This window comes from Hyperolius riggenbachi, chromosome 3 (genome assembly GCF_040937935.1).
Source record: "Hyperolius riggenbachi isolate aHypRig1 chromosome 3, aHypRig1.pri, whole genome shotgun sequence".
In the NCBI taxonomy this organism is placed as follows: Eukaryota; Metazoa; Chordata; class Amphibia; order Anura; family Hyperoliidae; genus Hyperolius; species Hyperolius riggenbachi.
In genome coordinates, this window is record NC_090648.1 from 8,368,232 (window position 1) to 8,384,788 (window position 16,557).

General features: G+C 51.2%; 1 protein-coding gene across 1 annotated transcript in view; it reads left to right on the forward strand.

The window, feature by feature from the left end:
• Nucleotides 1–16,557, forward strand: part of LOC137561149 (ficolin-1-like) — an 86,666-nt gene that overhangs the window by 39,605 nt on the left and 30,504 nt on the right. The window contains exons 5-6 of the mRNA XM_068272407.1: nt 4,499–4,528; nt 6,097–6,230. Of these exons, the coding sequence (XP_068128508.1) occupies nt 4,499–4,528; nt 6,097–6,230 (164 nt within the window). The remainder of the gene's footprint in view (nt 1–4,498; nt 4,529–6,096; nt 6,231–16,557) is intronic.

The following is a 16,557-nucleotide window of genomic DNA, read 5'->3' on the forward strand; positions in this document are numbered from 1 at the left end:
ACCTGACAGGACTAACGTGACAGGACTGATGTGACAGGACTAACATGACAGGACTAACGTTACAGGACTGTTATGATCGCTGCTGCAGCAGGGATTGCTGGCAGTAGTAGTGCTGCAGCTCAGGCAGTTCTGATCTCTTTCCATGCAAGCTGCATAGCTTTGTCTGCCTTTCCCTGCTGTCAGCTTGTGACTGATTATCATTCACCTGTGTGGGAATCTGCATGTCTGCTCCCATTGGATGACCTCAGTATAAAGATCTGCTTCCTGCAGGGTTTCCTCGGGCTATCATAGTTTCAGTGTAAGCTAGTCTTGCTGTTGCTCAGCCCCAGACCGTGTTTCTTGTTCTAAAGATACTTTGCTGGTTTTGCATCATATATTGGTTCATTGCCCATATATATGCATACCAGCACGTTTATTATTTTCCTTGTATTCGTGTTACGTTGATACATCAGTGACGCTGATATATACGTACACGAACTGTTTATATCCTGTGTTTAGTTAGTCAGTTCCAGCACGTTTTGGTGGTTGCGCATATCCTGATCACCCGTGCTGAGCTAGTTATCCTGTTCCTGGTCCTGTTTGTGGATTGCGTTCATCTCTGCGAAGAGATAGCGAATCCTTCTGAATCCTGTCCTGTTTCCGTTTGTGGATTGTGTTCATCTCTGCGAAGAGATAGCGAATCCTTCTGAGTCCTGTTCCCTGTATTGCTCCAGTTCTAGTCAGTGTTCCTGCTTATGTCATATATCGGTTCATTGCCGATATATACATATGTTAGTCAGACGTTACAAATAGTTTCATTGATAGCTGTAATTGTAATACGCTAGGAAAACATACTTATTGTATATTTATCTGTGTTACGTTCATCTATCTTGATCCTGCTATTTCCTGACTATCCTGTCCTGTCTTTGTGAGGCACGCCATCGCTGCAAACGCATTGGCTGCCTCATTCCAGTCTGTCTTGTTGTGGACGCTTGCTGTCACTAAGTAGTGGCTAGTTAAGCAAGCGTTCATTCTGTCTACCTGTCCTGATCTCCTCAGTTCTGGTTTATGCGTTCAGCGCTACTTTGCGCTGAGACGTTTTCACGAAAGTATTGTTTGTGGCTGTTCGGATCTGCATCAGCTCTGTGCGCCACAATCTCCTATTGGAGTCAGTCCTCTCCTCCACTAAACTGGGGATATCCTGATTCCTTGTGCTGGTGTGTGTACCCCCTTCACGTCAGCTTATGCATCGCGTGCTGACCGTGGAGAATACACCTCCAAGCGTGACAAGGACTAACGTGACAGTACTAATGTGACAAGACTGACATGACAGGACAGATGTGACAGGACTAACGTGACAGGACTAACGTGACAGGACTAACGTGACAGGACTAACGTGACAGGACTAGCTTGACAAGACTGACATGACAGGACAGATGTGACAGGACTAACGTGACAGGACTAATGTGACAGGACTAACGTGACAAGACTGACGTTACAGGACTAACGTGACAGGACTAATGTGACAGAATTAACATTACAGGACTGATGTGACAGGACTAACGTGACAAGACTGACGTTACAGGACTAACGTGACAGTACTAATGTGACAAGACTGACATGACAGGACTGATGTGACAGGACTAACGCGACAGGACTAACCTGAAAGGACTAACGCGACAGTACTAATGTGACAAGACTGACATGACAGGACAGATGTGACAGGACTAACGTGACAGGACTAATGTGACAGGACTAACGTGACAAGACTGACATGACAGGACAGATATGACAGGACTAACGTGACAGGACTAACATTACAGGACTGATGTGACAGGACTGATGTGACAGGACTAATGTGACAGGACGAATGTGACAGGACTAACGTGACAGGACTAACGTGACAGGACAGATGTGACAGGACTAACGTGACAGTACTAATGTGACAAGACTGACATGACAGGACTGATGTGACAGGACTGATGTGACAGGACTAACGTGAAAGGACAGATGTGACAGGACTAACGTGACAGGAATACTGTTACAGGACTGATGTGACAGGACTAAAGTAACAGGTCTGATGTGACAGGACTAACGTGACAGGAATAACGTGACAGGACTGATGTGACAGGACTAACGTGACAGGACTAACATTACAGGACTGATGTGACAGGACTAACGTGACAGGACTAACATTACAGGACTGATGTGACAGGACTGATGTGACAGGACTAACGTGAAAGGACTAACATTACAGGACTGATGTGACAGGACTGATGTGACAGGACTAATGTGACAGGACGAATGGAGTATAACGCCGCAGAGCTAAAACCCTGTGAACAAGCACCGGCAGGTGCGAAACAATTGTCGGGAGGACGGGCTCTGTGTGTCAGGTGTCATCTGGATGGGTGAAGTAACTGATGGTGTTACCATGTTTATGCTGCTACATTGTTTTTACACATGAATGTGCAATAAATGCTGGCTGAAGCCCCCTGGTGCCCACGCCTTTTCTCTCAAGTTTGATCAAGGTGACAGGACGAATGTGACAGGACTAACATGACAGGACAGATGTGACAGGACTAATGTGACAGGACTAACATTACAGGACTGATGTGACAGGACTAACGTGACAGGACTAAAGTGACAGGAATAACATGACAGGACTAACGTGACAGGACTGACATGACAGGACAGACGTGACAGGACTAACGTGACAGGACTAACGTGACAGGACTAACGTTACAGGACTAACGTGACAGGACTAACGTGACAGGACTGATGTGAAAGGACTAACATTACAGGACTGATGTGACAGGACTTACATTACAGGACTAATGTGACAGGACTGACGTGACAGGACTGATGTGACAGGACTAACGTGTCAGGACAGATGTGACAGGACTAATGTGACAGGAAAGACGTGAAAGGACTAACATTACAGGACTGATGTGAAAGGACTAACATTACAGGACTGATGTGACAGGACTTACATTACAGGACTGATGTGACAGGACTGACGTGACAGGACTGATGTGACAGGACTAACGTGTCAGGACAGATGTGACAGGACTAATGTGACAGGAAAGACGTGAAAGGACTAACATTACAGGACTGATGTGACAGGACTGATGTGAGAGGACTAACGTGACTGGACTAACATGACAGGACTAATGTGACAGGACAAACGTGACAGGACTAACATGACAGGACTAACGTGACAGGACTGATGTGACAGGTCTAACCTGACAGGACTAATGTGACAGGACTAACCTGACAGGACTAACGTGACAGGACTGATGTGACAGGACTAACCTGACAGGACTAACATGACAGGACTAACGTTACAGGACTAAAGTGACAGTACTAATGTGACAGGACTAACGTGACAGGACTAACCTGACAGGACTAACATGACAGGACTAATGTGACAGGACTAATGTGACAGGACTAATGTGACAGGACTAACATTACAGGACTGATGTGACAGGACTGACATGACAGGACTAACGTGACAGGCCTAACATGACAGGACTAACGTGACAAGACTGAAATGAAAGGACTAACATGACAAGACTGACATGACAGGACTAACGTGACAGGACTAATGTGACAGGACTAACATTACAGGACTGATGTGACAGGACTGACATGACAGGACTAACATGACAGGGCTAACGAGACAGGACTAACATGACAGGACTAACGTGACAGGACTAATGTGACAGGACTAACGTGACAAGACTGACATGACAGGACTAACGTGACAGGACTAACGTGACAGGACTAATGTGACAGGACTAACATTACAGGACTGATGTGACAGGACTGACATGACAGGACTAACGTGACAGGACTAACATGACAGGACTAACGTGACAAGACTGAAATAAAAGGACTAACATGACAAGACTGACATGACAGGACTAATGTGACAGGACTAATGTGACAGGACTAACATTACAGGATTGATGTGACAGGACTGACATGACAGGACTAACATGACAGGACTAACGAGACAGGACTAACATGACAGGACTAACGTGACAAGACTGACATGACAGGACTAATGTTACAGGACTAACATGACAGGACTAACATGACAGGACAGTTAAAGGGAAAAAAATAGCATTGTGAGCTTTGGTGTCCTTGACATCAATAGTTTGTATGTTCCCAGTGAAATGAAACAAATCTGATTGACTGTGGCTCTGCCCCCTTTATTGAATTTGAACCCCAGTGATCCAATGACCAACTGTACCAGGTTTGAGGCTTGTGCCATTAACAGTGTAAGAATGGCAGCAATATTCCCCTTGAAAAACAGGTGAACTTTAATTAGCTTTTTTATGTTCAACCCACTTTCCTGAATATTAATCCGTCACCCAACGACCAACTGTGCAAAGTTTGAGAACCCTACCATTAACAGTGAAGAAGGGCTGCAGTTTACATTTTCCCAGGGAAATCTTTTGACTCCACCCACTTTTTGTAATCTTGACACACAATGACCAAGTTTTTGAGCTTTCAGGCTCCCGGCATCAAAAGGGTGTGAATGGAAGCATAGAAGTTTGTGGCTCCACCCTTTTGTGAATTTGAACCACAGTCACCTACTGACTGACTGTACCAGATTTGAGGCCTCTGCCATTAACAGTGTAAGAATGGCTGCAGTCTATATTTTCCCATGTAAAAAATTGGCTGTTTTTGGCTCTGCCCACTATTTCTAACCTTGACATACAGTTATTCAATGACCAAGTTTATGAGCTGTGGGGTCTTTGGCATCAATATGTTGCATTTTACCATTGAAATTAAACAAATGTGATGGGCAGTTTTTGGCTCCACCCCTTTCTGAATTTGAACTCCAGTTACCCAATAACCAACTGTACCAGGTTTGAGACACCTGCTATTAACAACGTAATAATGGCAGCATGTTAAATATTCCCCTTGAAAATCAACAGGTGAATTTTGATTGGCTGTTGTAGGCTCCACCCATTTTCCTGAATATTAATTCCAGTCACCAAGTAACCAACTGTGCAAAGTTTGACAACCCTGCCATTAACAGTGTAAAAATGGCTGCAGTTTATATTTTCCTAGTGAAATTTGGTTTTGGCTCTGCCCACTTTTTGTGACCTTGACACACAGTGACTCAATGACCAAGTTTTTGAGCTTTCAGGTTCCCGGCATCAAAAATGTGTGATTGGAAGCAGTTTATCCACCAAGGAAGTCTGATTGGCTGTTTGTGGCCCCGCCCCTTTAGTGGATTTGGACCCCAGTCACCCAATGACCGACTGTAGCAACTTTCAAGCCTCTGCCATTAACAGTGCAAGAATGGCAGCAGTTTAAATATTCCCCTTAAAAATCAATAGGTGAATTTTAATTGGCTGTTGCAGGCTCCACCCACTTTCTGTAATCTTAATTTCATTCACCCAGTAACCAAGTGTGCCAAGTTTGACTACCTTGCGATTAACAGTCTAAGAATGGCTGCAGTTTACATTTTCCCATTAAAAATAAATGGCTGAAATTTGATTGGCTGTTTTATGCTCTGCCCACTTTTCCTGGATTTGTAACCTCGGTCACCAAGTAACCAACTGTGCCAAGTGTGGGGACTCTGGCTTGATTACTGTGAGAATGGCAGCCTTTTCCATTTTTTCCATTGACATGAATGGGTGAAATCTGATTTGCTGTTTGTAGCTCCGCCCTTGTGTGCAGGGGGACGGGAGACCCCGAGAACATATCATCCCAGGTAGTAAGGGATCTGCATACCAAGTTTCGTTCAAATCGGTCAAGCCGTTTTCGAGTGATCGCGGCAGTATCTCTTATGAACTGTTGCACAGGATTGTATGATTATTTGTTAAATATATTCATTGATACTGTATGGTGGTGCTGACCTAATCCATAATTTGCTTACCCCAGGTACAGTCCAAGCCCTCCCATGTGCTGTGTATGCAGATTCCTTTCACTATAAGTTGTAGCATTCATTTGCCTTGACATGTGCATCCCTCCTTCCCAGGAATCGATACCCTCCATGCTGCCTCCTCTATCTCCCCATGACCATGATGACCATGATGATAATGGTGATACAATGATGATGATGATGATATTTATGCTAAGTAATGCTTACTATCTGTCCTGCAGGAGCACGGAGCTGCAAGGCACTGCAGGACGGCGGTGTGGTTCTGTCTGGCTGGTACACAATATATCCAGATGGGACGAGGCCTCTGAAGGTTCTGTGTGACATGGACACCGATGGAGGAGGATGGATTGTAAGTGGGTGGAGTCAGAGAAAAGGGTGAAGACTGAGGGACATGTGACGGGTGTGTGCAATGGGGAGATGATGTGTGATCCATGTACAATGTCTGTGGAATGCCAAAAGCTGAATGTGTAGAACGTGTTTGGGCTTTGGAGAAGTCTGGAGGCCGGAGTATTGTCCATCCCTGTGTATGTGCTTTCCGGACTCAGAGTTTGATTGGTGCATCAAGCAGCTTCCTGGTAGAAGCATGACTACTTCTCAGTGGTGTACCTACCATAACGCTGCAGGTGCTCACAGCCCCGGGTGTAGCCATGGCTAGGGGTGCCGCTGTGGTGTACTTACCATAACGCTGCAGGTGCTCACAGCCCCGGGTGTAGCCATGGCTAGGGGTGCCGCTGTGGTGTACTTACCATAACGCTGCAGGTGCTCACAGCAACAGGTGTAGCCATGGCTAGGGGTACCGCTGTGGTGTACTTACCATAACGCTGCAGGTGCTCACAGCACCAGGTGTAGCCATGGCTAGGGGTGCCGCTGTGGTGTACTTACCATAAGGCTGCAGGTGCTCACAGCCCCGGGTGTAGCCATGGCTAGGGGTGCGGCTGTGGCGTACTTACCATAAGGCTGCAGGTGCTCACAGCCCCGGGTGTAGCCATGGCTAGGGGTGCCGCTGTGGTGTACTTACCATAATGCTGCAGGTGTTCACAGCACCAGGTGTAGCCATGGCTAGGGGTGCCGCTGTGGTGTACTTACCATAGGGCTGCAGGTGCTCACAGCCCCAGGTGTAGCCATGGCTAGGGGTGCCGCTGTGGTGTACTTACCATAGGGCTGCAGGTGCTCACAGCACCAGGTGTAGCCATGGCTAGGGGTGCCGCTGTGGTGTACTTACCATAAGGCTGCAGGTGCTCACAGCCCCAGGTGTAGCCATGGCTAGGGGTGCGGCTGTGGCGTACCTACCACAAGGCTGCAGGTGCTCACAGCACTGGGTGTAGCCATGGCTAGGGGTGCCGCTGTGGTGTACTTACCATAAGGCTGCAGGTGCTCACAGCCCCAGGTGTAGCCATGGCTAGGGGTGCCGCTGTGGTGTACTTACCATAAGGCTGCAGGTGCTCACAGCCCCAGGTGTAGCCATGGCTAGGGGTGCGGCTGTGGCGTACCTACCACAAGGCTGCAGGTGCTCACAGCACTGGGTGTAGCCATGGCTAGGGGTGCCGCTGTGGTGTACTTACCATAAGGCTGCAGGTGCTCACAGCACTGGGTGTAGCCATGGCTAGGGGTGCCGCTGTGGTGTACTTACCATAAGGCTGCAGGTGCTCACAGCCCCAGGTGTAGCCATGGCTAGGGGTGCAGCTGTGGCGTACCTACCACTAGTGTTGGGCGAACAGTGTTCGCCACTGTTCGGGGTTCTGCAGAACATCACCCTGTTCGGGTGATGTTCGCGTTCGGCCGAACACCTGATGGTGTTCGGCCTTTTAAGTTCGGGTTCGCCCCGAACTTCTAATGGCCGCCGAACAGGGCCGAACAGGGCCCCTGTTCGGCCGAACAGGGCCCTGTTCGGCCGAATACTGCCCCCCTATGGGGTCGCAGGCATAAGGGGGGAGCATGCCCCGATCGCGGGGGGGGGGTCGGAAATTACCCCCACCCCCTCCGCTAGCGCTCCCCCCTCTGCCCGCTTCCCCATTCAAAAGTTTAAGCAAAGTACCTGTAGTGGATGGCCTGGCAGTGGGCGGCACTGTGGAGTGAGGAGGAGGAGTCCGGAGAGTGACGAGTTGAGGGAGGCCGGGCAGCGGGCGTGAGGTCAGAGAAAGGGCGGAAGTACCACAAGGGTACTTCCGCTGAACCGCCCGCTGCCCGGCCTCCCTCAACTCGTCACTCTCCGGACTCCTCCTCCTCACTCCACAGTGCCGCCCACTGCCAGGCCATCCACTACAGGTACTTTGCTTAAACTTTTGAATGGGGAAGCGGGCAGAGGGGGGAGCGCTAGCGGAGGGGGTGGGGGGAATTTCCGACCCCCCCCGCGATCGGGGCATGCTCCCCCCTTATGCCTGCGACCCCATATGGCCCCCAAAAGCTGGATGTTCGGAAAGTTCGGGGTTCGGCCCGAACATGCCGAACATCTCGGCCATGTTCGGCGAACTTTCCCGAACCCGAACATCCAGGTGTTCGCCCATCACTACCTACCACAAGGCTGCAGGTGCTCACAGCACTGGGTGTAGCCATGGCTAGGGGTGCCGCTGTGGTGTACTTACCATAAGGCTGCAGGTGCTCACAGCCCCAGGTGTAGCCATGGCTAGGGGTGCGGCTGTGGCGTACCTACCACAAGGCTGCAGGTGCTCACAGCACTGGGTGTAGCCATGGCTAGGGGTGCCGCTGTGGCGTACTTACCATAAGGCTGCAGGTGCTCACAGCCCCAGGTGTAGCCATGGCTAGGGGTGCGGCTGTGGTGTACTTACCATAAGGCTGCAGGTGCTCACAGCCCCAGGTGTAGCCATGGCTAGGAGTGCGGCTGTGGCGTACCTACCACAAGGCTGCAGGTGCTCACAGCACTGGGTGTAGCCATGGCTAGGGGTGCCGCTGTGGTGTACTTACCATAAGGCTGCAGGTGCTCACAGCCCCAGGTGTAGCTATGGCTAGGGGTGCGGCTGTGGCGTACCTACCACAAGGCTGCAGGTGCTCAAAGCACTGGGTGTAGACATGGCTAGGGGTGCCGCTGTGGTGTACTTACCACAAGGCTGCAGGTGCTCACAGCCCCAGGTGTAGCCATGGCTAGGGGTGCGGCTGTGGTGTACTTACCATAATGCTGCAGGTGTTCACAGCACTGGGTGTAGCCATGGCTAGGGGTGCCGCTGTGGTGTTCTTACCATAAGGCTGCAGGTGCTCACAGCATCGGGTGTAGCCATGGCTAGGGGTGCGGCTGTGGTGTTCTTAATATAATGCTGCAGGTGCTCACAGCCCCGGGTGTAGCCATGGCTAGAGGTGCGGCTGTGGTGTACTTACCATAGGGCTGCAGGTACTCACAGCCCCGGGTGTAGCCATGGCTAGGGGTGTGGCTGTGGTGTACTTACCATGAGGCTGCAGGTGCTCACAGCACTGGGTGTAGCCATGGCTAGGGGTGCCGCTGTGGTGTACTTACCATAATGCTGCAGGTGCTCACAGCACTGGGTGTAGCCATGGCTAGGGGTGCCGCTGTGGTGTACTTACCATAATGCTGCAGGTGCTCACAGCACTGGGTGTAGCCATGGCTAGGGGTGCCGCTGTGGTGTACTTACCATAATGCTGCAGGTGCTCACAGCCCCAGGTGTAGCCATGGCTAGGGGTGCCGCTGTGGTGTACTTACCATAACGCTGCAGGTGCTCACAGCCCCGGGTGTAGCCATGGCTAGGGGTGCGGCTGTGGTGTACTTACCATAAGGCTGCAGGTGCTCACAACACCGGGTGTAGCCATGGCTAGGGGTGCCGCTGTGGTGTACTTACCATAAGGCTGCAGGTGCTCACAGCACTGGGTGTAGCCATAGCTAGGGGTGCCGCTGTGGTGTACTTACCATAGGGCTGCAGGTGCTCACAGCCCCGGGTGTAGCCATGGCTAGGGGTGCCGCTGTGGTGTTCTTACCATAACGCTGCAGGTGCTCACAGCCCCGGGTGTAGCCATGGCTAGGGGTGTGGCTGTGGTGTACTTACCATAAGGCTGCAGGTGCTCACAGCCCCGGGTGTAGCCATAGCTAGGGATGCCGCTGTGGTGTACTGACCATAAGGCTGCAGGTGCTCACAGCCCCGGGTGCAGCCATGGCTAGGGGTGCCGCTGTGCTGTACTTACCATAGGGCTGCAGTGCTCACAGCCCCGGGTGCAGCCATAGCTAGGGATGCCACTGTGGTGTACTTACCATAAGGCTGCAGGTGCTCACAGCCCCAGGTGTAGCCATGGCTAGGGGTGCGGCTGTGGTGTACTTACCATAAGGCTGCAGGTGCTCACAGCACTGGGTGTAGCCATGGCTAGGGGTGCCGCTGTGGTGTACTTACCATAAGGCTGCAGGTGCTCACAGCACTGGGTGTAGCCATGGCTAGGGGTGCCGCTGTGGTGTACTTACCATAGGGCTGCAGGTGCTCACAGCCCCGGGTGTAGCCATGGCTAGGGGTGCCGCTGTGGTGTACTTACCATAGGGCTGCAGGTGCTCACAGCCCCGGGTGTAGCCATGGCTAGGGGTGCCGCTGTGGTGTACTTACCATAAGGCTGCAGGTGCTCACAGCACTGGGTGTAGCCATGGCTAGGGGTGCCGCTGTGGTGTACTTACCATAGGGCTGCAGGTGCTCACAGCCCCGGGTGTAGCCATGGCTAGGGGTGCCGCTGTGGTGTACTTACCATAGGGCTGCAGGTGCTCACAGCCCCGGGTGTAGCCAGGGCTAGGGGTGCCGCTGTGGTGTACTTACCATAACGCTGCAGGTGCTCACAGCCCCGGGTGTAGCCATGGCTAGGGGGGCCGCTGTGGTGTACTTACCATAACGCTGCAGGTGCTCACAGCCCCAGGTGTAGCCATGGCTAGGGGTGCGGCTGTGGTGTACTTACCATAAGGCTGCAGGTGCTCACAGCCCCAGGTGTAGCCATGGCTAGGGGTGCCGCTGTGGTGTACTTACCATAAGGCTGCAGGTGCTCACAGCCCCAGGTGTAGCCATGGCTAGGGGTGCCGCTGTGGTGCTCAGTCACTGTGTTCTTCCACCTGGAATCTTTTTTCATAGTTTGGGAAACATTCAGGAAAGTAGCAGCAGGCAATGTACGGGACTGTACTACTTCCTGTACTAGATGTAGCACCCCTCCCCCTTCCTGTCCTGTGGGCAATGTGTTTCCTTGCTATCTACACATAGAGATGGCCCAAAAGGTTCGTCTGGCGGGTAGTTTGTGCGGATATCAGCTGTCCGCGTCTGTGGCGGGTAGCGGACACATGGCGCGGTTCGACCTGCCTTCCTGTACTCGTCATTGGGCTAAACTTTGACCCTCTACATCACAGTCAGCAGACACATGGCAGCCAATTAGGCTGCACTCCCCCACGGACCCCCACCCCCCTATAAAAACGCTGCAGCATCGGCAGGCCCGGATTTACCTCACAGCAGCCTATAGGCACAGATACCCTGCATACAGTAAAGTGGCTCTTAGCAAAATGTACCCCCTAAAGAAAGCCTAATTGGTGGCGGAAAAAACAAGATATAGATCAGTTCATTGTGATAAGTAGTGATAAAGTTATAGGCTAATGAATGGGAGGTGAACATTTCTCAAGTGAAAACGACGGAACGCGAATGGGTTAAAGTAATATGTATGACATCTCTGTGTGTGTGTTAAAGCACACAGCCCAGTGATACACACACTCACACACACAGCTGCTGTGTATTTGACACTGATTGTGGGTCTCTTTGTGATTACACACACTGTCTACCACTATTGAATATATTGTTAGTACTACTGTGCATACCTCCAATATGGAAAAAATAAAAGGAAGAGGCAGGCCACCCAACAGGTCTTTTTGAGGTCTTGCTGGCGTGATTTTGTGCGGCCCTGTCCCTCGACCAAAATACAGTGTTCAGAAGGCACGGACCATCAACCCCCAAGATTGTCAGGCTGTAGTAAGCCAGCACCTATTCAGCAGGAGACCTTAGGCAAGTCTCCCTAACACTTTTACTGCCTATAGAGCGCGTCCTAGTGGCTGCAGCTCTGGCGCTTTGAGTCCGCCAGGAGAAAAGTGCTATATAAGTGTTTGTCTTTGTCTTTTAGTTTAACACAGAACCCATCATCTTCCTCAGCTTCCACATGGAACCGTGACATATCTTCCTCCTCCTGCTCTGATGCGGGCACACCACTTAACACTAGAGATGGGCCAAACCTCCGATTTTAGGTTCGTGAACCGGGTTCGCGAACTTCCGCGGAAGGTTCGGTTCGCGGAAAAGTTCGCGAACCGCAATAGACTTCAATGGGGAGGCGATCTTTGAAAAATAGAAAAAATTATGCTGGCCAAAAAAATGATGGAAAAGATGTTTCAAGGGGTCTAACACCTGGAAGGGGGCATGGCGGAGTGGGAAACACGCAAAAAGTACCGGGGAAAAATCTGGATGTGACGCAAAGCAGTGTTTTAAGGGCAGAAATCACATTGAATGCTAAATTGCAGGCCTAACGTGCTTTCAAACATCTTGCATGTGTATACATAAATCAGGGAGTGTAATCAGAGTACTGCTTCACACTGATGCACCAAACTAAATGTGTAACGCACCGCAAGTTACCAGCTGTTTGTGTAGTGATGACCATGCTGGACTACTGCGCAACATGGCGAGATTGTGTGACTGCCATCTCAACTTTCTATGGCATTGTTAAAAAGCTTACGTTTTGTTTTTAAATTACATGTTCTACTTGCTGTGTACTTGTTCGGTACCGCTACAATGAGAATCCTATGGAGGCGGGCAAAGATGACACCACACTCCTTTCACGAGAATCATATGGAGGCGGGCAAGTCTGCCATTTGTGACCCCGGGTAATGGCCGGGGAATGAGGGATGGAATCTGGTTTGGAGCCTGAGCAAGGGCTACCACTACACATCCAAGGAGGGCAGCAGGAAGGCATGCACGCCCGCCCCGAGGTAGTGACCAAAAATAACAATACAGGACTAAGGAGGACTTTTGAGGCCCTAATTGTAATGAATCAACATTAAATCCTTTAACGGGAATCCATTAAGGAGGGCAAGGCTGCCATTGTCACCACGGGTAATGGGCGGGGAATGAAGGTTGGATTCCGGCCCGAAGTGGGAGCCTGCTGAGACCCATGCTGTAGCTGCCCTGACCGTGCTTTGCAGACCAGGCTTCTGTGGTCAGATGGACCCTTGACCCAGCGGAAGACAAACCAAGTCGAAGGCATTTGCCAAGAATGTTTTACGGAGGGCAAGTTTTTTGCCATTTTTTTCAATTGTTTGAAACTGTAGATGGTTGAATTTTTAAATTGTTTGAAACTGTAGATGGTTGTATTTTTAAATTGTTTTAAAATGTAGATGGTTGTATTTTTAAATTGTTTGAAACTGTAGATGGTTGTATTGCGTTCCGGAGTTGGAGCCTAAGAAACGGCTACCACCACACATCCAGGCAAGGAGGGCAGCAGGCAGGCATGCACGCCCGCCCCGAGGTGGTGACCAAAAATAACAATACAGGACTCAGGAGGACTTTTGAGGCCCTAATTGTAATTAATCAACTTTAAAACCTTTAACGGGAATCCTTTATGGAGGGAAAGTCTGCCATTCATTGAAGTGCAAGTTCTGCACTGACTGCCAGGTATAATACAATGTGCAGTCACAGATGCAGTGAAAGGTATGCAGTGACTGCAAACAGCCATTTGTGTAGTGACGGCCGTGCTGGACTGGTGCGCACCATGACGAGAGTGCAGGTGATGGTGGCTTTACAGCCCATATGGTCGCCCGGCTGATGTAGCTGAATGACAGAACAGTGACTGTCCAGCTGATCAAGTTTGGTCTGACCACAATGAAACAACGACCTTATTATCTTTGGTGTGCCACCCCCACCCGAGACACTCATATAGCCGGCGGTCATTGCTTCATTGTGATACGCAAGCCCCTTCACCGCGGCAAGGTAATGATCACAAAGGGGGATGGGCACATGTACATGCCTTTTGGTTTTTTGTTGCAGCCGCCTGCAGTTCAGCCAGAAAAATTAGGCAGGCATGTGCACACCCCAGAAAATTTAGTATAGCGGCCGCTGCTAGCAGCGGCCTTAAAAATTCTGGAATCCGCCTAGAGTCCTGGACCCTGGTGGTGGTGGCGGAGAAGGCAGTCAAGTGGCCTGCAGGCAGAGATGCTGTGTGTGGGGACTGACTTAGTCTTCGGTTGTGCAATAGCCCTCAGGGATCCATGCCTCATTCATTTTGATAAAGGTCAGGTACTGAACACTGTCATGACTTAGGCGACTTCTCTTCTCAGTGACAATGCCTCCAGCTGCACTGAAGGTCCTTTCTGACAGGACGCTTGCGGCAGGGCAAGAGAGAAGTTGTATGGCAAATTGGGACAGCTCTAGCCACAGGTCAAGCATGCGCAACCAGTAGAGCAAGGGTTCATCCTCGCTGCTCGCAGTCGCAGTGTGTACATCCACACTTAAGGCCAGGTAGTCGGCTACCTGCCGGTCCAGGCGTTGGTGGAGGGTGGATCCCGAAGGGCTACTGCGAGGCATTGGACTAAAGAATGTCCGCATGTCCGACATCACCCCGAGATCGCTGGAGCGTCCTGTCCTTGCCTGCGTGGACTGGTGAGGAGGAGGAGGATTACTGCCAGTGGTACCTTTATTGCGTTGTACTGTCACATCACCCATAAATGCATTGTAAAGCATCATTGACAGCTTGTTCTGCAAGTGCTGCATCCTTTCCGCCTTGTGTTGAGTTGGTAACAGGTCTGCCATTTTGTGCCTGTACCGAGGGTCTACTAGCGTGGCCACCCAGTACAGGTCATTCCCCTTGAGTTTTTTGATACGGGGGTCCCTCAACAGGCTGGACAACATGAAAGAGGCCATCTGCACAAAGTCGGATCCAGACGTACTCTCCATCTCCTCTTGCTCTTCCACAGTGACGGGACGCAACTCCTCTTCCTCCCCCCAGCCACGAACAATACAACGGGAACGTGGAGCAGCAGAAGCCCCCTGTGATGGCTGCTGCGGTTGTTCTTTTGCCGCCACCGCCGCCTCTTCTTCCTCCACAGAAACACCTTCCTCATAATCGTCATCCGAGTCTGACTCCTCTCCTTCCCCACATGACTCCTCTTCTTCCTTCTCCTCCCCTCTCTGTGGTGCCACAGGTGTCAAGGAAACATGTGCTTCGAATGTAAATCGCTCCCACGAATCCTCCTGCCGTAGCTGTTCCTGTTCCCGCTCCTCCACAGCTTCATCCACCACTCTGCGCATGGCACTCTCCAGGAAGTAAGCGTAGGGGATCAAGTCGCTGATGGTGCCTTCAGCGCGACTCACCAGGTTGGTCACCTCCTCAAACGGCCGCATGGTCCTGCATGCATTTCGCATCAGTGTCCAGCTGTTGGGCCACAACATCCCCATCTTCCCAGATTGTGTCCTTCTACTGTAGTTGTACAGGTACTGGGTGACGGCTTTCTCCTGGTCTAGCAGGTGAGAGAACATGAGCAGGGTGGAATTCCAGCGAGTTGGGCTATCGCATATCAAGAGTCTCACCGGCAAGTTGTTTTTCCACTGAATGTCCGCAAAGCGTGCCATGGCCGTATAAGACCGCCTGAAATGCCCACACAACTTCCTGGTCTGCTTCAGGACGTCCTCTAAGCCTGGGTACTTTGAGACAAATCTTCGCACGACCAGATTCAGCACATGTGTCATGCAGGGTACATGTGTCAGCTTTCCCAAATTCAAAGCGGAAAGGAGATTGCTGCCGTTGTCACACACCACGTTGCCATTGCTCCACCTGTTTGTTAAGAACAGCCAGGAGAGCTGCTCCAGTGTGACTCTCCGCTTTGAGGCAAGACATGTCTAAAATAGCGTGACACCGTCGTACCTGGCATGCAGCGTAGGCTCTGGGGAGATGGGGCTGTGTAGCTGGAGAGGAAGAGGAGATGGCAGCACCGCTAGAGTTCAACTGACACTCAGCCAAGGAGGAGGAGGAGGTTGACAGTGAAGAGGATGTAGCTGGAGGAGAAGGAGAGGAGGTGGCAGGAGGCCTGCCTGCAAGCCGTGGAGGTGTGACAAGTCGGTCCGTTGCACAGCCACGTACTCCCTGCTTGCTGCCATCGGTCACCAGGTTGACCCAATGGGCTGTGTACGTAATGTAGCGGCCCTGCCCGTGCTTGGCAGACCAGGCATCCGTGGTCAGGTGGACCCTTGATCCAACGCTCTTCGCAATAGATGACACCACTTGCCTCTGAACTGCACGGTACAGTTTGGGTATGGCCTTTCGTGAAAAATAAGTGCGGCCTGGTATCTTCCACTGTGGTGTCCCAATGGCCACAAATTTACGGAAAGCCTCTGACTCCACCAGCTTGTATGGTAATAGCTGGCTAGCTAATAGTTCCACCACACCAGCTGTCAGACGCCGGGCAATATGGTGACTGGCCGAAATTGGCTTCTTCCGCTCAAAGACTAGAGTTGGGCCGAACGGTTCGCCGGCGAACGGTTCCATGCGAACTTCAGTGGTTCGCGTTCGCGTCCCGCAAGCGAACTTTTGTGGAAGTTCGGTTCGCCCCATAAGGCACCATGAGGGTCAACTTTGACCCTCTACATCACAGTCAGCAGGCCCAGTGTAGCCAATTAGGCTACACTAGCCCCTGGAGCCACTCCCCCCCTAATAAAAGGCAGGCAGCG